This window comes from Sorex araneus, chromosome 2 (genome assembly GCF_027595985.1).
Source record: "Sorex araneus isolate mSorAra2 chromosome 2, mSorAra2.pri, whole genome shotgun sequence".
Classification (NCBI taxonomy): domain Eukaryota; kingdom Metazoa; phylum Chordata; class Mammalia; order Eulipotyphla; family Soricidae; genus Sorex; species Sorex araneus.
Genome location: NC_073303.1, coordinates 375,774,471 through 375,796,834, shown reverse-complemented (window position 1 = coordinate 375,796,834; position 22,364 = coordinate 375,774,471). Strand labels below are relative to the sequence as shown.

At 51.1% G+C, this 22,364-nt stretch overlaps 1 protein-coding gene across 3 annotated transcripts in view; it reads left to right on the top strand.

Moving 5' to 3' along the window:
• Positions 1-22,364, top strand: part of RTTN (rotatin) — a 96,785-nt gene that overhangs the window by 52,252 nt on the left and 22,169 nt on the right. For all 3 annotated transcript variants that reach the window (XM_055128180.1, XM_055128181.1, XM_055128182.1), the window contains 6 exons: positions 3,500-3,692; positions 6,790-6,881; positions 11,219-11,297; positions 19,852-20,044; positions 20,795-20,885; positions 22,149-22,302. In XM_055128180.1, coding sequence (XP_054984155.1) covers positions 3,500-3,692; positions 6,790-6,881; positions 11,219-11,297; positions 19,852-20,044; positions 20,795-20,885; positions 22,149-22,302 — 802 coding nt within the window. The remainder of the gene's footprint in view (positions 1-3,499; positions 3,693-6,789; positions 6,882-11,218; positions 11,298-19,851; positions 20,045-20,794; positions 20,886-22,148; positions 22,303-22,364) is intronic.

The window sequence follows — 22,364 nt, the reverse complement described above, 5'->3', positions numbered from 1 at the left end:
GCCCCGCAGGAGTGAGCCCTGAGCACGGAGCCAGGAGCAAGTCCTGAGCACAGCCGGGTGGGACAAATGAACAGAGCTCTGGAGTGTGGCCCAGGAGAGGAGCGCAGCCCTGCAGGCGCTGGCCGGGCTTCTGGCCCTGTCGGGAGTGAGCCCTGAGCACCAAGTCAGGAGTCAGTCCCGAGCAAGCTGAGCGGGTGTGACCCAAAGACAACAACAAAAAGGAAAGGTGATTGTCCTCTTACCTCACGCCCAGTGCACGAGCGGAAGCTTCAGACGTTCTTCTGGATTTTTTTTTTTTTCCTTTTGGCTCACATCAGGCGACACTCAGGGATCGCTCCAGGCTCTGCACTCAGGAATTACTCCTGGTGGTGCTCGGGGGACCCTATGGGATGCTGGGATTCGAACCCGGGTCGGCCGCATGCATGGCAAACGCCCTCCCCACTGTGCTATTGCTCCAGCCCGTTCTTCTGGATTTGAGGGTCTGTTAGACGGTGCTGGATTAACAACTTGGATAGTTGGCAGGCACTGGTGCCATCCTGCCTCCCCGGAAGGTTGTTCTGCTGCTTCCTGCACCCGGGGCGGCCCTGGAGGAAGCCCCGGGCACTCGAGTGGCCTTTGTTACAGCCTTTTGCTCTGTCTTCTGCCATCGCTTCATCTTTCTTTTTCTGTTGTGTGGTTTTTCTTTGTTTCTTAAATCTTTTTGTTTGTGGGCCATACCCAGCAGTGCTCAGGGAGTCGGGCTTTCTGGGGTGCCAGGGATGGACCTTGGGTTGTCCGCGTGCCAGGCAGGTGCTCCACTCGCTGTGCTTTCGCCCCAGCCTCGCGTCTCTTCGTCTGTGATGTTCGGGATTGTAATGGTGCTGCCCTTTTTTCCCTTCTCTCGTGTGACATCCAGTAAGAAACTTAATTGGAAGCTGGGGCTGTCCTTTAGCTCTTGGTTGGTTCTGACAATTTTTTTTCTGTATTTTTTTGCTTTAAAAGTGACTCTCCCCTTGTTTTGCTTCTGTTTTATCTTTTGACAAATCCTACGAGCCCCCTCTGAATTGTTCTTCCCTTCACCTTATCTTTTACATTTCTATTTCTTGGCCTTTATTTTCTGGGATATTCATTCCTTTGTCACATCAGAATCAGTTTAACTTCTTCAGAGGACTGAATAATTTTCTCCATGATTTCTAGGCAGAGAAAAAAAATTAGGTTCTAAAGAACGACTTGGCAGATTGACTTTTCTGTTATCTCTTCACAAAACTAATTGCTCGGCTTGGTGAGAGTCGTGGTCCCGCGGAGCACTGGAGGAGGACATGAGTAGAGAGGTCTCCGCGGCTGCTCGGGGGGCTGAGTCCGTAGCCTCCTGGTGCCTTAAGCCAGTGAGGAATCAGTATGAGTCAGTGAAAAGAGGGCTGGGGAGACAGGACAGCGGGGGGGGCGGGGCGCTCGCCTTGTGAGTGGCTCACTCGGGTTCGAGCCCCACCTCCCACAGGACCCCTGCGTGAGAGCCAGCTGCGTGTGACGCAAGAACCAAACATAAATGAATCAGTAAGTGGGGGGAGGAAAGGAAAGAAAATGTGAAGAGTCGGAAGACACAGCCGAAAGGTGTTGAAGTTTGGGTTAGGGGGTGCGCTTGCCCGCCAGTGAAGTTGGGGGCGCTGGCCGGGGCTCGCCGCACAGCTCCCGGCCCTTCGCGGGAGAGGTAGAAACTTCAGCGATCCACCTTCAAGGATTTCACTTTCTATTGTCAGATGGTACATTTTGCTTATTACATACTCTTGACAACGATAAAATCTGTCGCATGACTCCTTTCCTTGCCTTTATTGTATTTATCAGGAATAGGATCTCTCCTGTTGCATATTTTTTTTAAGATCATCAAAAATCTTTATGATCTTTAAAAAATACAATCATTAGGGGTAAACCTAGCTATGTTAGAGAGACGAGCTAGGTGAATGAGAATATCTACCTCAGTTGCACGTCATATTTACATGTATCATTTCTCACACTGAAATCACAGTTAAATCGAAGGTGATTTTCAGAGGAATTTGTAGCACCTTTTTTCCTAGCAGATGGTAAGAATCCTCAATAGGCCTTTTCAAAATAAGGAATCAGCAGACTTAAGAACTCTTACAAAACCCATTTTCTAGATTTATGCAGTCGATGTGCCTTCGACTACTTTTGTTAAATCTTTGGGAGTGTTGAACTGTGGCTGTCACCCCATCCGGGAAGCAATCATGTAGACACAATTCTTCAATAGTGAGCAAAATAATTTGACATGATCTGTAAGTAAAATATTTTAGTGGGTTTCTGGACATTGCTAAGCCATATTTAAAAAATAGTGCTTTTACGACTTTGCTTGAGAGTTTTATGTTAATGATTTGCTTTTTAAAAGTAGACTTAAGTGAGTAAAGAAACTTAGCTGAATGTTTTATCTTTCAGTCTTTGTTGTTCCTTTCTTGAACTACCTTCAGTGTGCTGTTCCACAGCTGCTGAGTCTCGAGTGCGTGACTTGGCGAAGTACGTTCGACCAGGCCTTGACTTGGAGTCATTACTTCTTGCCCAGATAATGGGGTGAGGGCCACGGTCCCTGAATCGGCTGTGCGCTCTTTGGACCTGCTGCTCCCGGGCCTCTGAATTTCAAGTGACGGTGGTGGCCGTCCCAGGCCGGCTGGTCACTGGACAGGCACATGCTTATTCAGTGTGAGGATTGACCCCTCGTGCAGTGAAGGGCACAGTGTTGGGACACACGGTCACAGCGCCGCCCACCAGAGGCCTTCACGGCTGAGGTGGGACGAAAGCATAATGATGTTTGTGAGAAGGAAGGTTCGTGGACATCCCGTTATTTCACGTAATTTTTGTTGCTTATCCCCTTCTGTGTGAGTAACTTTCTCTTCCTGCCTAGTAAGAGTCAGCTTCTGTTTTTGGTGTTGGTGGAGAGTGGTGAGGAAACACACACACACACACACACACACACACACACACACATCTAAGTGACTCATACGTGTTGGGCATGTTTGGAACTGACGTTTTCTGTCAACACGGACTGAGATTTCTCATTTCTGTCTTCCACTTTTCTTTGTCTTACGACTTTGAAATCTTTATCACATTTTCCAAAATTAGAAATACAGGTAAACTAAAGGTGGAGTTATCCGCAAAGCTTCGGCCAACCCCGATGCTTGACTTCTGCCCCGAACAGCAGCGCGAGGCAGTGTGAAGAGTTGCTCGGAGGGGCCTGCCCAGGGATGGGAGCGTGGCACGGCTCACCACCTCCCGTCCTGCTGGCGAGTGTGGCGCGTTCACACTCACACTCACACCCGCCCGCTGCAGAATCAGCGGGGGCAGCGCTTCTGGACCCGTGGATTCGGGTGTTAGGGACGGTGTGGGGTGACTGTGTTTCGGGTGTGGGGAGCTTGTCGGGGCCCTGACGCCTTCGGGGAGGGCTTTGGGGTCGGCGGGGCCGTGTGTCGCTGAGGGCACCGCCAGGGCCGGGCCCAGCGTCTCTCCTCTCTCGCAGGGCCCCTGTGTCCATGACGAGGACTCGGGCCTGTCCCTCGTGGGCACGCCGGCCCTCCAGGCGCTCCTGAGCCACTGTCGCTTCTACGAGCACCTGCACCAGATGGTGGAGCACCGCTTCCTGGCGCCCGCCACGTGCGATGCGGTTCCCGCTGCTCCGGACGAAGCTGCAGAAGGCCACGGCGACTCGGACGGTCAGTGCTCTCGCGTGGACCCTCAGGGAACAGATTCCCAACTGCCTCTGTGTGCTCTGAAGAGTTTGCGGGGGCAGCTTCCGTGCCCCTGTGCCCGGGGCTGGCTCGGAGACGCTGGGATGCTGGCGTTTTCCTCCCCCGCCCGCGCTCTCTCTCTCCGCAGAGCTGCTGTTTGTTTTACATGATTGCGTTCATATATTATGTACGTTTGTGTTCTTTGCTTTCCCTAAACGTTGCTTAAGCTTTTGGGGTATGTTATGAATTCTTTATGGAAGCCGTTTGGACGTCGTATTAATGTTTCATAAGTTTTCTCATGCCCTTCAGAAAAGTCATGTTGTTGTTTTTTTCCCTCTTTATTAATAGCATACTTTGGGGGAGGCTTTTCCTAGGCCATGAAAATTGAGACCTTTCCCGACATTTCCTAATTTGTTTTGCCAGTCTGGTTTAAAGTGCTGTGTGTCTTAACACCTGCATTGCAAACCGCAGCACCCGAAAGGAGAGAGAGTACAAGGGAGTGCGCCTGCCACAGAGGCGGGGGGTGGGGGTGGGGGGGGATGGGAAAGGGTGGGAGTAGTGGGGGGGGATGCTGGGACCATGGTGGAGGTGAATGGGCACAGGTGGAGGGGTGGGTACTCGATCATTGTATGACTGAAACGCAAGCACAAAAGTTTGTAAGCCTGTAACTACCTCACGGTGATTCATTTAAAAAAATAAAAAAGGTTCTGGGGCTGGAGCGATAGCACAGCGGGGAGGGCATTTGCCTTGCACGCGGTCGACCCGGGTTCAATTCCCAGCATCCCATATGGTCCCCTGAGCACCACCAGGGGTAATTCCTGAGTGCAGAGCCAGGAGTAACCCCTGTGCACCACCAGGTATGACCAAGAAAGAAAGAAAAAAAGAGTAATTACTGACACGAACAAAGTTCATTTGCTTCTAAATACTTTCATGTAAATTTTTTTTTTTTTTTTTGCTTTTTGGGTCACACCCGGCAATGCACAGGGGTTACTCCTGGCTCATGCACTCAGGAATTACCCCTGGCGGTGCTCAGGGGACCATATGGGATGCTGGGATTCGAACCCGGGTTGGCCGCGTGCAGGGCAAACGCCCTACCCACTGTGCTATCACTCCAGCCCCTACATGTAAATTTTTTTTTTAATTTAAATTTTATTGAATCACCATGTGGAGGGTTACAAAGTTCTCAGGATTATGTCAGTTATACAGTACTCAAACACCCTTCCCTTCACCCGTGCCCATATTCCATCACCAACCACCCATTAAACCTCCCGCCCCCTCCCGCCCCCCCAGTCCCCGCCCTTGTAAGTGATAAGTTTCACTTTGTTTACGCTTTATCTTGGTTACAGTCCATGTTTCAACACATAACTCACTATTGTTGCTAGGGTTTCCCCCCAAAAAAGAAAAGACAGTCCCACTGTCAAGGAAGCATTTGATGGCTCTCCATTGCTGAGAATGTAGAGATATTAAGTCCCGCTGTTTGTTACATAACTTTTCTATTTTTTTCCCCCCTCGTCCCGCGCCACCGAGATCACGCCTGTTTAGTAATCACCACGCTGCCTGACAAAGGGAAAACAAACCAAAAGAGATGGTTATTTCTCGTCATCAGCCGGCGTGGGGCTCTGGCTTAGTTGATAGTCTGGTAGAATGTCTGCAAGCAGTTTCTGGAACCAAAAGTAATACGCTGGTATCGACCCCGGCTCAAGATTCCACCAGCGTCCCGCTGTTCCAAGTACATAATAATTTATTCCCTTGAATCCGATTCCCACGCCACCAGGTCCGTGTCAGCTTAATGGACATCATACTATGGTTAACGCCACGCCGCGTTTCTTCCCGAGAAAGAAGGATATTTCTTCTCAGCCGGCGTGGGGATATGGCTTAGTTCAGTCTATAGAGATGGCTACCACTTTGGTGGCCTTCAATATTTCAGCAAAAGACTTACTATTCTTGTTAGGATTTCGACCCGTTAAAAGGGAACCATTTCATATTGGCGATGATTAAATGACAATAGGTTGTGCGGCCATGGCAGCAGCCTCGCGGTTTTGAATTTCTGTATAAAGTCCAGGGAAAGTACAGCCAGAAATTACACGTCGCTACAAACTTTAACCCTATTATGGTCCCCCCAAAGTCCAACCCATTACAAAGGAACCATTTCATATTGCTGATGATTAGATGACATTAGGCTGCCGCAGCCGCGCAGTTTTGGGTTTCTATATAAAGTCCAGGGAAAATTCTGCCTAAAATTCTATCGCTACAATCTTTTACCCTTTAACAAAAAACTTAGTACTATTGTTTGGAGTTTCCCCCCACGTTAAGCCCTGCCAAAAAGGAACATTTACACGTTGCTGACAATCAAGAGATATTAGGTTGCTGACAACCAAGAGATTGGCTGCGATAGCAGCCGCGCGGTTTTGGATTTCTATATGAAGTCCAGGGAAAATTCTTTTGGTAATTGCATCACTCGCTGGCAGCGCCTGGGCCAGAAGCTCCCAGCACACAGTTTGGAGGCATTTTGGGGGCGCCGCTCGTGTCCAAAGTGGTTCAGTTGCCTCCGGAGTCGATCTTGCGCGGGGCCGCAAACGAGCGTCCCCACACCTACATGTAAATTTTTAATTAATTTCTTTGCTCACTGTTGAAAGAATTCAGAGGAAATTGACATTTAATGATACCCCCTCCTCCCCCCATTCTAACCAAATGTCCTTTTAGGAAGAGGAATTTTCCTGGATTCGTGTTGCTCAAACACGAACACTGCTTTTGCCATCCTGAGCTTACTGGGCGCTCACATCTCCCTCCAACCCTGACTTGGGGGTCGATCTCTCGGCTAAGGACTCCGGAAGCTGCTTTAGTGCTCAGTGATTCTTATGCCTGTTCAAGTTGGAAGCTCTTGGTCTTGTATGAAGCTAAATAAGTCAACAAATAGTCATTAAGTTTTTTTTGGTGTCAGCTTTGTGTGTAAGTGTGTCTATGATTAAGAACCGTCAGAACTGGCGAGTGACTGTCCTTAGTCTCCGTTGGCTCCTGTAGCCAGCATTCCCCGGCGTATCCCGGGACGCAGAATTCACTCATGGTTTTCCTGCTGCCCCAGGTCTGGACGACTCCTTCAAGTTCTGGTGGACTCCGTCGGGGATACCTACGCACGATCAAGATCCAGCCTCTCTCTCGACCTCGGAAACAATGGTATCTCTAACAACATGTCACTGGGTGCTTTATTTTGAATCTCTGAAAAATAATCTGAATTTGCAGAGTGTCGAGACGGAAGCGGGCATGCACGGCGAGGCTGTGCGAGTGGTGCTGTGCCCTTCGCCTGGCTGCCCACCGGCTGCCCACTCGGGGGTGGCCTCGCCTCGGCTGCTCCCGTGTCCTGGGCTAGGGGTCGTCGGTCTCTTTTGAATTGACGTAGAGCTAGTACGGGAAGGGCTCAGGTCCCACGTCATCAGTGGCGTTTCATTACCACGAGGTCCGTTTTTTATTTTATTTTATTTTGCTTTTTGGGTCACACCCAGCGATGCACAGGGGTTACTCCTGGCTCTGCACTCAGGAATTACTCCTGGTGGTGCTCAGGGGACCATATGGGATGCTGGGATTCGAACCCAGGTCGGCCGCATGCAAGGCAAACGCCCTCCCCGCTGTGCTATCTCTCCAGCCCCGAGGTCCGTTTTTTAAATTGGAGACCACACGTGGCGTTGCCCAGTACTGACTCCTGACCCCGGGCCCAGGCGTCACTCCTGGCAGTGCCCATATTGAACCACGGTCGCGCCATACCTGCTGCTCTCTCCAGCCTCAGGCAGTGCTCTCTCGAGCGTGGTAAGCGGCTCGATCATTCCCGCGGGGCGCTGGCCTTTCCCAGTGCAACTCTGAATGCTCCTGTCAGGTAGGCGCTTGTCAGAGGTACCTGGGCTACCCGAAACTAGCGTGTGCCCGCCTGCCCGTCTCCTTCCTTCCTCTGTGCAGTTGCCTTGGCCTGGCTTGCGTCAGTAGTTCTCTAACAACGATACCGGGCAAATATTTCAAGTGACTTATCCTTAACTGGGCCACATTACCTTCAGTTTTAAACTGTTCTTGAAAACGGTGGTTGTATTTTAGGACCTTTTAGGAAGGCCCCTGTGTCCAGGAGCAAAAGACGATCTGAGATTAAGTAATTATACAAGTGTACATTTTGCTCTACTTTTCAAACCTCTTCTTTCACTCGGAAGAGTTTCTGTTTATTGCTAAATTGAAAATCTTTGTTCAGAAAAGTAGCCTAATTACCCACCCTGGTTCCACTAGATGTCATGCTTTCCTTTTCAAGCTAGAGTAGTATGTATCTTTGTTGCAAAAAGAGAAATAACAACTTGATTAAGCACAAATAGAGTCTTATTAATTGGTTATTTAGCTCACAGGAGGACATAAACGTGATTTCTTTTAAGGCTTTCCTGCTTGTTGGAAGGTCTTTAGTCTAATCTTGTACATTCTTCAGATCTTTGGCTGTAGCAAGTTCTTGATTCGTAGTTGGCTCTGTTTAATAAACAGCTCTAATTATCCTGAGTTATCTTAGTTATTCTGTAGACAGCACGTTGTGTTTAGGTATGAAGGTAAGGATGAAAAACAAGGAAATCAAATCTTTGTATTTCTTTTTATAATAGTGTATATTTTATAGATTATAATATTAGATTTTTCATGACAAATTTTAAAGGTATTATAAACATTATTATGACAAAATCTCAACGTTTCATGGTACATAGACTTTTAGCAACATGAAACAGTGTTATTTAAAAAAAAATTCTTATGTAAAGTCACATAAGATTTACACCTTATAACGTCTTACAAACTAGCGTGATTAATCAGAATTTACACAGTCCACCCTTTATTTATGGTCACTGGGGATATTGGGGGGCGGGGGCGGGGGGTGGAAGGGAATTCCAGATCCAGGTAGTTTCGGTTTTAGAGATTCCCGCACGGCTCGGTGGCTGTGTCTCAGACTTGAGGAGAACGCCGTCTTGTCACTGGCGCCTGCGCGTTTCCCTGCTGTCTCCCCACGAGAGCCCAGCCCTCGGGCCGGGCATCGCACGCACGGTGTGCCAAGCCCTGCCTGGGCCCTTGCGCCCTCAGGAAGCTGCCCAAGCTGTCCGATGAGTCCTGGGCGGTGCTCTGGCCGCCCTGTGAGGCCGTGCCGAGTCCCCGTGTGTCAGAGAGTGAGCAGGGACCCTGTCGCCTGCAGGGCGTTGCCCCCTGTCAGTGCCCGGGGGCATGGCTCCCACCCCTGCACGAGGAGCCGGGCGTCCCGGGGGTCTCCCGGGGCACGTCGGGCTTCTCACAAGTGCCAGCGTTACAGCAAAGCAGCTTTTATATTTTGGGGGTTTTTATAGTTTAGGGAGGCAGTCCAGGGGCCCAGATGCATGAGCCGACCCTGGTGTTCTCGCAGCCCTCGTGGGTGCAGTCCAGGGGGCCCAAAATAGCCCTGGGGCCCCGAACAACTTTGTAGTATGGCTCTGCCCCCCCAACTCTGAGGCCTGGCCCTGGGGTCCCCAAACAGCTCTGCAGTCCGGCTCTGGAGGCCCAAGCCCCTCTGGGCTGGCCGAGGACCCCTCGCACGCTGCATCTTCCCTTCCTGCCATGGAGCCTCTGGTCTGGCTGGTGAGACGCCCCGGGAAGGGGACCCCAGACCGGCTGAATTCTGACATTGGCTGTTAGAGGTTTCGAAGGGAAGGGGAACAGTCACGCACCAGTGAGTGTCAGTGATGTGACGAGGACCAATTAGCAGTTACTTTCTGAGCCTGGGGGAGCCTTTCACTGTTGTACAGTTTTGCCTTTAAGATAATAATAATAATGTATATATATATATATGCACGTGTTACTATATACAGAAGTCATGTTTTTTAACCACATGGCGTAAGTTACACGCCTCTTAGGCTGGCACCTGCTATAGCCACACTTTCTTCCATTTGTTTGTGTTTTGGGGTCACACCCAGCAGTGTCCAGGGCTACCTCCTGGCTCTGCACTCACTCGGGGGGCCGTGGGGTGCTGAGGACTGAACTGGGCTGGAGTCAGGGTGGGCTGCGTACAAGGCAAGCGCCTGCCCCCCAGCCCCTCTCGACCCCGGGAGCTGACGTGCATGGCCGCCCTGGGGGTGAGAAGCCTGCAGGAGCCACGGCCGTCACTGACCACAGCTTGCCGCCCGGCCAGCAGGGGAGACCGCGGCAGTGCCCCTTCCTGTCTTGAGCGTCCCCAGTTCCCCCCAGTTCCGTCACGTGAGGGCTGTGGGCGTTGGCGGGGAGGGGCGGGAGGGGCGGGGAGGACGCCGGAGAAGAGTGCGGGGCTCCCTCGCCACCCTAGCGTGCCCCTGGCCAGCGCGGGCGTGAGTGGCGTCCACGGGCGTGAGTGGCGTCCCGGGTACTCGCCCCCACAGCCGCACCGCACCCCTGTGAGTGACACAGCCGTCTGTCACGCCCTCTCAGCGGCCTGTCAGCACACGCAGGCCCGGTTGTCCCTGTTCCCTGGCTCTGGGTGCGAGTAAAGGGAGGCGGTGAATGTTTGCTCGCCTCGAGTGCTCTCCGCAGACTGAACTCTGCCATATGCCACGTCCTGGGGTGGTGGCTTCTTACCACGCCTTGTCGTCGTTCTTTAGGGAAGCGAGCCCTGGCGTGCGGGGAAGGAGGATTTCAACGGAGAGGGGGGTCCGGGCGCTGGAGCGATCGCACAGTGGGTAGGGCGTTTGCTTGCGCACAGCCAGCCTGGGTCCGATCCCCGGCATCCCATATGGTCCCTGAACACCGCCTGGAGTGATTCCTGTGTGCAGGGCCAGGAGTAGCCCCCGAGCATCGCCGGGTGTGACCCCTCCCCCCCAAAAAAAATAAGGAAAGAAAAGAAAGGGGAATTCGACACTGACACTAGACTACTTTCCGGCCGTTTCCTCCCTCTGTGTATTCTCCCCGAACCCGGGGGCTGTGCTTCAGTCTGTCCGCTCAGGCCCCGGGGGCCCCGTGAGGTGGGCTAAGAGCCGGGTAGAGTCGGACTGTGAGGGGTGGGTGTTGGTTCCTGAGCCCGCCCGGGGCTTGTCCTCAGTGGGGGCTCACGCTCTCTTGCAAGAACGCGCTGACGCAGCCAGAAAGGGCGTCTCTTCATAGGAGGAAGCCAGCAGGCAGGCAGGGTCTCCTCAGTGACCGCGTGTCCGGAGGCCACGCGGCTGCGCATCCTTCGGCCCGGAGGTGAATCGTGTTTGCCTGTGCAGACCGTCCCGTTGAACGTTGTAAACGTTGCTGTGCTCTGCTGAGCCTTTCCAAGGGGCTCTTCGGCCTGTGGGCAGAGGTGGAGAAAGGTCGGTCTGACCTGCTCAGCAGCCGGGCTGTACGCTGAAGCCTTGCCTTCCTGCTGGCTTCCCTGAAACGGACTCGTAGAGGAAGGGGAAGGTGTGCCGGACAGGCTTGGTGCCGCCACGCTCTCGCATAGTCTGCTCGCGGCCCTTGCAGGGGACTGTGCGCGTCACTCTCCTGTGGTCACATCCCGGAGGGAAGTAACTGTCCTTGCTGGTCCCTAGGTGACGCCTCCCTCCGGAAGTGCCGAATTCCAGCCGCTGCTTCTACCGGAGACCTCGCAGCACCAGTTTGGGACTCAAGGTATCAGTTTGATTTGTTTTTATTGTTATTATTAATTTTTATTAAAGAATCGCGATTTACAAAGTTGTTCATTACACAGTTGTTTCAGCACTTACTGTGGCAACGATACCAGAGTGACCTTCCCGCCACCTGTGTCCCCGGTTTCCCTCCTGATCCCAGTCTGCCACCTAGGGCACAGAGCAAATCTATTTGATGTTGCTTATTCCCACAAAACCTTAAGAACTGGCAGATAGAATGATCAGAAAATAAATCACTAAGAGCCAGTTAGTAATTCCTATGTGATTTTCACCTCTGTAAAAAAATCAAAACCATTGAACACAATAAAAAATACCTATTCACATTTACATGTGGGCTGGAGCGATAGCACAGTGGGTAGGACGTTTGCCTTGCATGCGGCCGGCCCAGGTTCGATTCTTCCACTCCTCTTGGAGAGCCCGGCAAGCTACTGAGAGTATCTCACCCCCACGGCAGAGCCTGGCAAGCTACCTGTGGAGTATTTGATATGCCAAAAACAGTAACAACAAGTCTCATATGGAGATGTTACTGGTGCCCACTTGAGCAAATTGATGAGCAGCGGGATGACAGTGACATTTACATGTACATACGGTATCAACTCTGGAATCTAAAGTATATTATGTTAAATTTTATCTTACATGTGTATTTCGTTATGGTAATGATCATGTCCCACCTGTCATTACTAGAACTTTTCAAGGTATTATTTTCGGAGGACTTGCTGCTCCCAAGAAGGAAAATAACCCTTTCAGAGAGGTGCGTGAAATAAGAACCTAATGAGGTGTTGCATAACGTGGTAGATGAGAACAAATAGCTCAGGAGCCAGCAAACAACCTTGGCTGAGAAATGGGAACTTGGCCCTGAGTCGCAGTCCCCGACACGTCACTCTCTGACTATAAGAGCAGGGACACTCGAGTCCGAACCGGGAAACCAGTGACTTAGTTTATTTCATTCTTCTCTCCTTCTGGGAGAAGAGATTTGTCACCGTAGTCCACTGGAAAGTGAAGAGACCCCGGTCATAAGTACTTCCAAAGGAGATGCAGGAAGAGCATCAAATGCCTGAGATTGGTTTATGGTAACTCGACCTAAAAGGACTATAACACCTTAAAATAAGGTGATTTCAAATACTGAAGTATTTACAGAGAAAATACCAACTGAAAGTTCAGAAATACTTGCTAATTCTTGATAATTCAGTAATACCAGCAAATACTTGCTAAAACTTCTGAATTCTTATTATAGTATTTGTTATGTAACTTACTGAACAGTGGTCAGCTCTGGTTTTTGGTGATTATGTGAGCACTATACAAAAGTCTTTCTAGAGTGTGCCCAGAGGATTCTTTTAAAAACAAAAGGAGTCAAAAAAGCAAATCTCAAAGACAAAGAACAGGAATTGTAATTTTTGTTACTCTTCTTTAAATGGCTTTATTGCAATAATTCACGTGTCCTGCAGGCCGCCTAGTTTAAAGCATAGTTAATTGTTTTTATTTATCTCTAGAGTTGAGTGGTTTGCTCAAATCAATTTTTGAATGTTTCCCACCCAAGAAAGAAACCCTGTGCTCACCAGTATCTCCATCCCCACTGCCCACTGCTTCTCTCCTGCCCACGGCAGCCACAAAACAACTCTGCCGCTTTAGGGATCTGCCTTTTTGAACATTTCTTATTATGGAATTTGAGCAATGTAGTCTTATGTGAGTGACTTCTTTCATTTGGCATATTTTCTGGGCTCATCTGTACTCTAGCATGTCTGTTCATCATTTAAAAAAGTTTTTATCAGGGCTGGAGTGATAGTACAGCGGGTAGGGCATTTGCTTTGCACACAGCCGACCCGGGTTCGATTCCCAGCACCCCATATGGTCCTTTGAGCACTGCCAGGAGTAATCCCTGTACATCGCTGGGTGTGCCCAAAAAAAAAACGTTTTTATCTTTTAATGTAGTTTCACAGCTAAATTATATTCCAGTACAGATGTACCACATTTTATTGACCAGTTTGTTATCTAATAGACGGTTGAAGTTTTTCACTTTTAGGCTATTACAAATGTTTCTTTTTTTGTTTGTTTTGTTTTGGGGGCTACACCCAGCTGTGCTCAGGGCTTACTCCTGGCTCTGTGCTCAAGGATCACTCCTGGCTCTGTGCTCAGGGATCACTCCTGGCTCTGTGCTCAAGGATCACTCCTGGCTCTGTGCTCAGGGCTTACTGCTGGGGGCTCGGAGGACCCCTGGCTTGCTCCTCCCCACTGCTCTATACCTCTGGCCTAATATCAGTATTTTTGTGAACATCCTGCTGGGGCTTTAGTGTGGACTTAGAGTTGTATAATTTTGCTGTTTATTTGCGTGAATTGATTTAGGGTTATTTTGAAGAATTCTGATTGCATAGCACATTCATACAGTGTTTTCCTGATTGCCATCACTTCAGTAGGTCTCTTTTTACCAAGAACAACAATCTTTGATTCTTCTTATTATTTGTTGTGCCTGTCACAAAATCCTTGAATGGTGCTGCAAAGAATAACATGTATATTGCCAGTGAACCTTAAGATTTGAGCACTAAAATATAACTAGGATTGGGCCAGAAAGATACCACGGGACTAAGGCACTTGCCTTGCACACACCCAACCCTGGTGCCATCCTCAGCACCACAGCTGGCCTCCCGAGCACTGCCGGGGGTGAGCTCTAAGCTCTGCCAGGAGTTATCCCTGAGCACAGGGCAAGGAGTTAGCCCCAATCGAGCACAGTCAGGGGTGGCCCAAACATCAAAATCTTAAAACAAAAGTAACTGGGATAGTTCTTTCTAATTAAGATCCAAAATTTTTATTAGGCCAGGCATGTAGGGCACATAGCTTGAGTACTTGGGGTCCCGGGTTGGAGCCCCAGCACTGCAGAATAAAGAATGTCTTGGCTTTATTGATAGCTCTACATTTTAAATACGGACTCCCCCCTCCTGTGAGCATGCTTTGCTTTCCTCGGCTTGGCCCAGAGGTGCCAAGACGCAGAGTACCAATCCTGTGGATACGTTTCACCAGCTTTGACTTGTCAAATCTTTCGTTGCCATAGGAAAGCTACTGCTCTGATGTCTAAGCTTCAAATTTTGCAAAATGTTTTCTTCCTGTCGTGTTAGGCCTCAAAAGAAAATTAAGAGCATTTCAGGGGCCGGATTGGCAGTATAGCAGGTAGGACACTTCCCTTGCATGCGAGCGGCATCCCTTTTGGCCCCCTGAGCACTGCTGGGTGTGGCCCCCAAACAAACAAACCCAAAGAAAATTAAGAGCATTTCTGAGGCTCCCAGGTAGTGAGCACTAAGCACAGTCTCCGCACATCACCTTTCTGAGGCCTCACACCTGCTCTGGCTGTTGGTTTCCTCTCCTGTTTTCTACAAATGAGAAGATACTCAAGGTCATAAGATGATTAGAATTTGACGTAGGCAGTTTAAAAAAGGTTGGTCTGTGGAGGAATCGCATCAGAGAGACTTGAAGTAATGACAGCTGTCCCATAGAAAACAAAATTGAACATTCTATTTCAGATATAGGAGATGAGATTGAAATGGGTTGAAGAATAGATCACTGAAAAGAAAAGTTCTTGAAGAAAACAAAGTAGGAATTGATGGATATTACCTTGACAAGATAGAGTGCATTGGGGGCTGGAGCGATAGCACCCCGGGTAGGGCGTTTGCCTTGCACGAGGCAGACCCGGGTTCGATTCCCAGCATCCCATATGGTCCCCTGAGCACCACCAGGGGTAGGTAATACCTGAGTGCATAGCCAGGAGTGATCCCTGTGCATCGCCAGGTATGACCGAAAAAAAAAAAAAAGGTAGAGTGTATATTCCTTCTTCATAAAGTTAGGGTCTTTTTCATCGAGGTAGAATTCGAATATCTCTACCACATCCACTGTTATTCTGTTTTGTAGTATGGGCATTAGACAAGAGACCTCAATGAAAGCCTAAGAATAAGAGCAGAAATAATTCTGTCTTTTCACTTATTTTAAACAGTATACTTTGGAACTTTTTAAGAAATAATGACAGGAAAGATAGTACAACAGATAAGTCGCTTGCCTTGCATGTGGCTGACCTTTGGCCACACCTGACCAGGCACAAAACCAGGACAGGTGTGGCCCAAAACAACAAGCAAACAAACAAAAATTGTGGGCAAACCTTAATTTAAGCAGCAAAAGAATTCAGTAAGGTTGCAGGACTAATTGGCATGCAAAAGAAATCAGTCTTTCTGTAGACACATGAGAAAAATCACCACTAACAACCCCAAGTATTTAAAAAAATTTTAAGAATTTCTAGGAAATTTCTAGGAACACGTGGCCATTTTTGTGACCACACGACATCGCATACTATTCATAATAAGCCACACAAAATAAATTATTTAGCATCTGCCTATGGGGCAAGCATGGGTGCTGGTGGGCGTGGCGTGGAAAGGTTGAATACAATTATTGTGAGCAACTTTATGAAAATAAAATTTAAAAATTATTTTTAAGAAGTAATGTGGAGTTCACGTCTGCTTCAGTCAACTTAATAATTAGTGGCTGAATAAATTGCACTACTCCTACACTTAAAGAAAAAAGGAAATCACTGCTAGCAGTTACAACAAAAAAATATTAGGAGTGGTCATAATTATATGCAGAACTCATGAGAAAAACTGAAATATTCTTGGAAAAGATCACAAAAATAGAGATGAACAGATGGATACACATTCCTTGTGTTCAGAGAGAATAGCTCACCATCAAAAAGACCATTTCTAAGTTAACCTATACATTTAACGTGACTCCTATAAAATTATCAGCAAACTTTTCATTGTGGTAAACAAATTTCCATTCATATGGAGAAACAAGCAGGAATTGGAAAATATTCCAGAGGAAGTAGCTTTACCAAGAAGCCATTCTAAAAAGGCGTAGCTAAATCACCCATCGTGATATGGACCCACTCGCAAACCAGTAGGATAGAAACTAGAGCATCCGCTGGAAAAGAGGCTTCCCGGAACCGGCTCTCCCTGTGGGCTGGACAGAGTAGAGACACCGGGGCCTGGGAGAAGGAGCTGCGGTCACATAGATGCTCAAGGAATACATGCCTGGATTTCTTCAGAGACTGAACATGGGAGAGAAGTTTCTAACTTCGTGCCTTTCTCTATAAGGAAAGAATTGAGAAAGATGTTTCTTCAATTTGAAAAAGAAGTACAAATATTTTGAAAGGAAAGACTGACAAATTTGATTGCATAGAAATAAAAAATAACCATTGTACGGCAGAAAAATACAGTAAGTGAAGTCAAGGCACAGTTGATATAATTACTCGTAATTAAGTCATTGATATTGCACCAATATCCCTAAATTAAAATTCTTCCTAATATTTGAGCTCGGGAAACTCAGGCTTCTCATGGAAAAGTGAGCAAAAGGTATGAACGGATGGCTGCCTTCCAAAAGATATGCCTCCTTCTTTGGATAAATATAAGTTTATCGTATGCCAAGATGGTCTTTCTTATCTATCAGCCTGCTGCTAATTAAAATGCTAGCAGCACATCCTCTTGGCAAGGTTGTGGGAAAGGGTGACCTTCAGACGCTGCTAGAGAGCGAACTGGAGCGGTAGCCCCGTGGGGAGGACACTGCCCATGTCGAAAGGACTCTGTGTACACTCTCGGTCCGCGGCCCACTCCTAGGCGCCTCCTGTTTCTGTTCCAGCGGCACAGACGCTCCTGCGTGCAGTGACTCCGCAGCACTGCTGGCGGGGGGAAGGCGTGTCCACGGAGAGCCGTAGATGACGTGGCGCTCTCCTGAGGACGCGCATTTTCCAGCACCTCTGAGTTAGCAGTTCTGAACTACTTAGCGTGTGTCCCAACCGCGTGCATGGATTGCAGGGCAAAGAAAGTTTCTTTGTCAGTGAAGGGGGCTGGAGTCTGGGAGTGGAAGGGCCTGTAGTGTGCCCTGGGATTAGTCCTGGAGCTTGCCGTGTGAACTGGTGGCTTCTGATGTGTCCATGTGGCTCCAACATGTACGCGGCCAAGTGTCCATACATGTAGTATATGTGTATATGTGCCTGGCCAACTGTCCATAAATGTAGTACATGTGCCCCGCCGACTGTCTATACATGTAGTACATGTGCCTGGCCAACTGTCCATACGTGTAGTACATGTGCCCAGCCAACTGTCTATACATGTAGTACATGTGCCCGGCCAACTGTCCATACATGTAGTACATGTGCCCGGCCAACTGTCCATACATGTAGTACATGTGCCCGGCCAACTGTCCATACATGTAGTACATGTGCCCGGCCAACTGTCCATACATGTAGTACATGTGCCCGGCCAACTGTCTATACATGTAGTACATGTGCCTGGCCAACTGTCCATACATGTAGTACATGTGCCTGGCCAACTGTCCATACATGTAGTACATGTGCCCGGCCAGCCGTCCATACATGTAGCATATATGCAAACTTGTCTCATAGCAGCACGCCCGTAGCGGTGTGTGCACTTACTGGCAGGTGATGGTGTCTGAGCCCCAGTCTCTGCTTCAGACTTGGGCTAGGAAAGAGAGAGTGGAGGGCTGGAGTCGATGGTCCAGCTGGCCGGACACTGGCCTTGCACGAAGCCCACCCGAGCTCAGTCCCCAGCACCCCACAAGGTCCCCTGGGCACCACCAGCGTTGATCCTTGAGTGCTGTGCCAGGCGTAAGCCCTGAGCACTGCCAAGGGTGCCCCCTTCTGCCCCCCCCAAAACAATGGGCCACCCAAAGAGAGTGACTGAAATGGAGTATCCCGTCTCCAGGGGTCCCTGTAGGAACTAGACTCAAAGAATCCCGGAGCTTGCCAGGAGCAGGCCCATGTGACGGCAGGGAGGCTTAAGGAAATCCTGTTTCTCCTGGCGTGAAGGGCTGATGGCCCAGTCACGAGGGTCTACGGATTCAAGGCCGTCCAGTCGCCGCCTGCCCTTAGTGTCCAGCCTGGCCTGCAGGAGCCTTGCGTTCCCCGAGGACGCCCAGGGCAGGTGGCTGCAGGGTGGGTCGAGCAAGAGAAAGGACACCTTCCCCTGTGACAAGGACAGCAGAGGCGCGCAGGGTGCGCAGCCTGGAAGGCTCACGGACGAGGGGACATCCCGGCGTCAGTGTCAGTTCCGTCATAGCACTGTTGATTCTGACAGGCCAAGTCCCCATTCTTAGGGACGTCAGATTTAAAGGGGCGTTACCTGGGCAGCATGCGGTTCATGAGGAGGCTGGCAGGTAGGTAGGTAAAATGGAGTAGAGTATTAGTATTTAGGGGTTAGGCTGTCTTTGTTATCTTTGTTGTCGGTTGGCCTATACCCGGTGGTCTCCTGGCTCTGTGCTCGGGGGTCCCTCCTGGTGGGCTTGGGAGGCCATCTAGGGATGCCAGGGATCAAACCTGGGTCAGCCTCACTCCTGGGGCCCTATCCCTGGCCCCAGGAGTCTCTGCACGGTTGTCTTTTCATTCTGTATTGGTTCAAAGCATGATGTTTGGTTTTTAAAAAATGGAATTAAGTCCATGCGGGGAAGCGTTTGGACAGTTAGCTCTCCCGCTGGCAGTCCCCTGCTAGTCCTTCAGGAAAGGGTCACCGTTCGTGTCTGCAGTAGTAAAGCCCCAGCTCTCTGGAAACGGAAAGGTTTCCCCCAGCCCACATGGGAGCAAAGCTTGCGGGCCCCCGAGCAGGCATCTGCCCTTCCCGCTCACTGGGACTGTGAACACCCAGGTCCTGGCAGGCGTGGCCCGGGTCCCACGGGAGGGATGCCGTCACGGGGTGCGGTCACAGGTGGTACATGACCTCAGCGCTGTCCTCGGGAGTCTGAGTTACAGCAAGGTTCAGAGTCGCCAATACCCTGACCCTGGGGTCCGGGTCAGAGGTGGTGGCATGTCCGTTTGCTCTCAGTGGGAGGGTGCCAGGGACACAGCCACAGAGGCCTCGGCCTGTCCCTGTGCATTTACCGGAGGCACATACACGTGTGCATCACAGCCTTTGTCTACACAAACAGTCTCAACCCCCACATGCCTGCCCTTGCATACACACCAGGATGCTGCCCCACCACACACCCACACGTGCCCACACACACAATGGATGCTACAACCCACCACACACACACACAGACATACCCACATTCAGACACACACACAGCCCCATGCTCACATGCACACACAGGCTCATAGACACGCTCACACATGCACTCAGACACTCAGATACACTCAGAGACACACTCAGACACATAGACACACATGCTCACACAGACACACACTCAGACACACACACAGCCCCATGCTCACATGCACACACAGGCTCACGCAGGCTCACAGACACGCTCACACATGCACTCAGACACTCAGATACACTCAGACACACACTCAGACACATAGACACACATGCTCACACAGACACACGCTCAGACACAGGCTCACACACACTTAGACACACACAGGCTCTCACAGGCTCCCACGTGCGCCCAGCCGTGGAGGTGACCTAGGTAGCCCCGTGGCCTGTCGCTCTGCTCCCTGGGGACCTTGCCGGGGGCGGGGCGGGGACCCACCTCGTGTCTGCTGCTCTCCGCCACAGGCCAGCCTGGCACTGCGTCACCCTGGCTTCCGCGCGACTCGTCGCTCTCGGCCCCTGCGCCCAGACCCCGCGTGCTGGTGACGCCCCCTCTGCTGTCGGCCGTGTGCAGCCTCCTGGACAGCCTGCTGGCCGTCATGCCCAGCGACACCGCCAGTGCCCTGCGCCAGGCCCGGCTCGTGGAGCTGCTGTGCAGGTGAGGGGGCGCAGACCGGGGAGGGGCGGGGACCGGCACACTGCGTGCCCGGGGACAGGACGGAGACTGGACGCACTGCGTGCCTGGGGGCGGGGGCAGCCACACTGCGTGCGGGATGCCGGGGGCGGGGGCAGCTGGTGCTTTTTCTTCTCTTCCTGGTGGAGCGCTGTGGGGGTCTGGGGGGGTCCAGGGAGAAGCAGAAGGCAAGCCCAGGCGAACGCGACTGGAAGAGCGGGCGGCTTTCCTGCTTGGGGCCAGTTTTCTTGTTTTTATTTATTTCTGTCTAATTGTCGTGTTCACTTCAGATTAAATGTGGGGCCGCACCACTGTTTTTTTTTTTTTTTTTCTTTTTGGGTCACACCCACATGCTCAGGGTTTACTCCTGGCTCTGTGCTCAGGGGTTACTCCTGGCGGTGCTCGGGGACCCCTATGGGATGCTGGGGATCGAACCCGGGTGGGCCGCGTGCCAGGCTAACGCCCTCCCCGCCGTGCCATCACTCTGGCCCCCCAGCACTGGTGTTATTCCCGCGGGGGGCGCCCTGCTCTGTCCTGCCGTGTTCAGCTTGCGCTGGCGCCTAGTCCGGGTCAGTGTGTGTCCCCGCGTGCCCGTGCGTCCCCGCGCACCCGTGCGTCCCTGCGGCTGCAGCCCTTTCTGCCTTTTCCGTGAATTCCACTCGAGGCCGCGTTCCCGCCCCCGGTTCTGCTCTTGTGGTCCCCGCGTCAGGATAAGCGTTTCCCCTCCGCCCGCAGCACCGCAGAGGCCGCCCCGCTGGACACCCGCCTCCAGGAGCTCCGGGCCTCGCCGCCGGCCTCGCCCTCCCGGGAGCACTGCCGGGCCCAGGTGAGTGTGGCGCTGCTCCTCGCCCAGTGCTCTCTCGAGGGCTGCTCATGGGCTTGTTCTGAGCGGTGCCCGTCCCCGGGAGCTGTGGGGGGCGGTGGGCCGTGTTGGATATCTGGGTGTCGCGAGGCCCTTTGAAACTGGCTATGCGACCTCTTAATCCCACCCTCCGCTTTGCTGAGAGGGTTGCTGGGGGTGTGTCCTGGGGGGGGGGCGGCTCAGGAGTGAGGGTCGCGCCCGGGCGATGCTCTCCCGACCGTGCCTGGCCTTGTCTGGCGGGAGCACCCCTCTGGGGGTGCACGGCAGCTCTGGGCTCCGGGAGGCGCCCCGTGTTCTTATCAGGACCTTTAGGCACCCCCTCTCCGGGCCGTGCCTCAGTTTCTCCCATTCCCAGGCCTTGGGGCCACTTCAGGGCCGGGCGGTTTCTCCTTCGATTTGGTTATTTCTCTAGCGCTCGTGCTGAGGCCGCCCTGTCTGTGCCTCGGTGTTCCTGCTCTTCTCTACAGTGCTCGTCCTTTCTGCTCCGGGGAGGGGCTACTCCCAGTCTGTGTTCAGGGCTCGCTCCCAGCAGTGCTCCTGTGGCTGGGGTCCCCCAGCGTGGCTGCACGCCCTGGTATTGAATGGTTCTGTATTCGGAGAATTGTTTGAAGAGTTCTCTTGCTAAGACTTACTATGGCGTTAGAACCAAGCAACATTTCAGAGGCAGTTTTAGTGTTAATTTAGGAAGATTTACGTTTTCTTTCATAATTAAGAATAGCATTTTTTTGTTCTGAGAGTTGAAGACAAAACGTGAGCCTATTTCGTTTGTAGCAGTCACTGCACCATTAACTCGCCCGCCTCGCTCTCCACGTGCATGCTTTGGAGTGTTTTGTCGCCTTTCTTTGTAGATTTTATGGCTTTGGAATGTCCCTTTCTGCCTCTCCCAGAATACTGATTCTACAGTTTAATGACATGAAAACCATAAAGGCTTTCCCCCCTCTCAAGTGAACCCAGAATTTGCCTTTGGAGATACTTGCTTTGTTTGCCGCTACTGGGGCCGGCCATGCTTCTGTGACCTTTAATGCCTACCAAGAACGTAGAATACAGTCTGTGTACATTCATTTGAGGCTTCCAAGTATTGTGATTATTTTTTATTAATTTTTTTTATTAACTTACAAAACCTCAGAATGCTGCATAGGAATGTCACGTTTGAAAACAGGTATTCCGTGTTTTATTTCTTTTTTTAAACTGAGATGTTTCCCCCCCTTCATCGCCCTTCTCCACTAGGCGTCCTTCCTCCTGGAGTTCCTGTCCTCTCTGTCCAGGCTGCTGCAGTCCTGTCTGCTGGTCGACCCCGACCTCGTGGTGCAGGAAGAGCTTCTGAAGCGCCTCACGAGGACCGTCCTGGGGGTCCTCACCGTGGGCGCCAAGGACGTAGCCGGTGAGCCTCCTCTGGGCCGGGGGACGGGAGCGGGGCGGGGCAGAACAGTCTTCTCTGCCCGG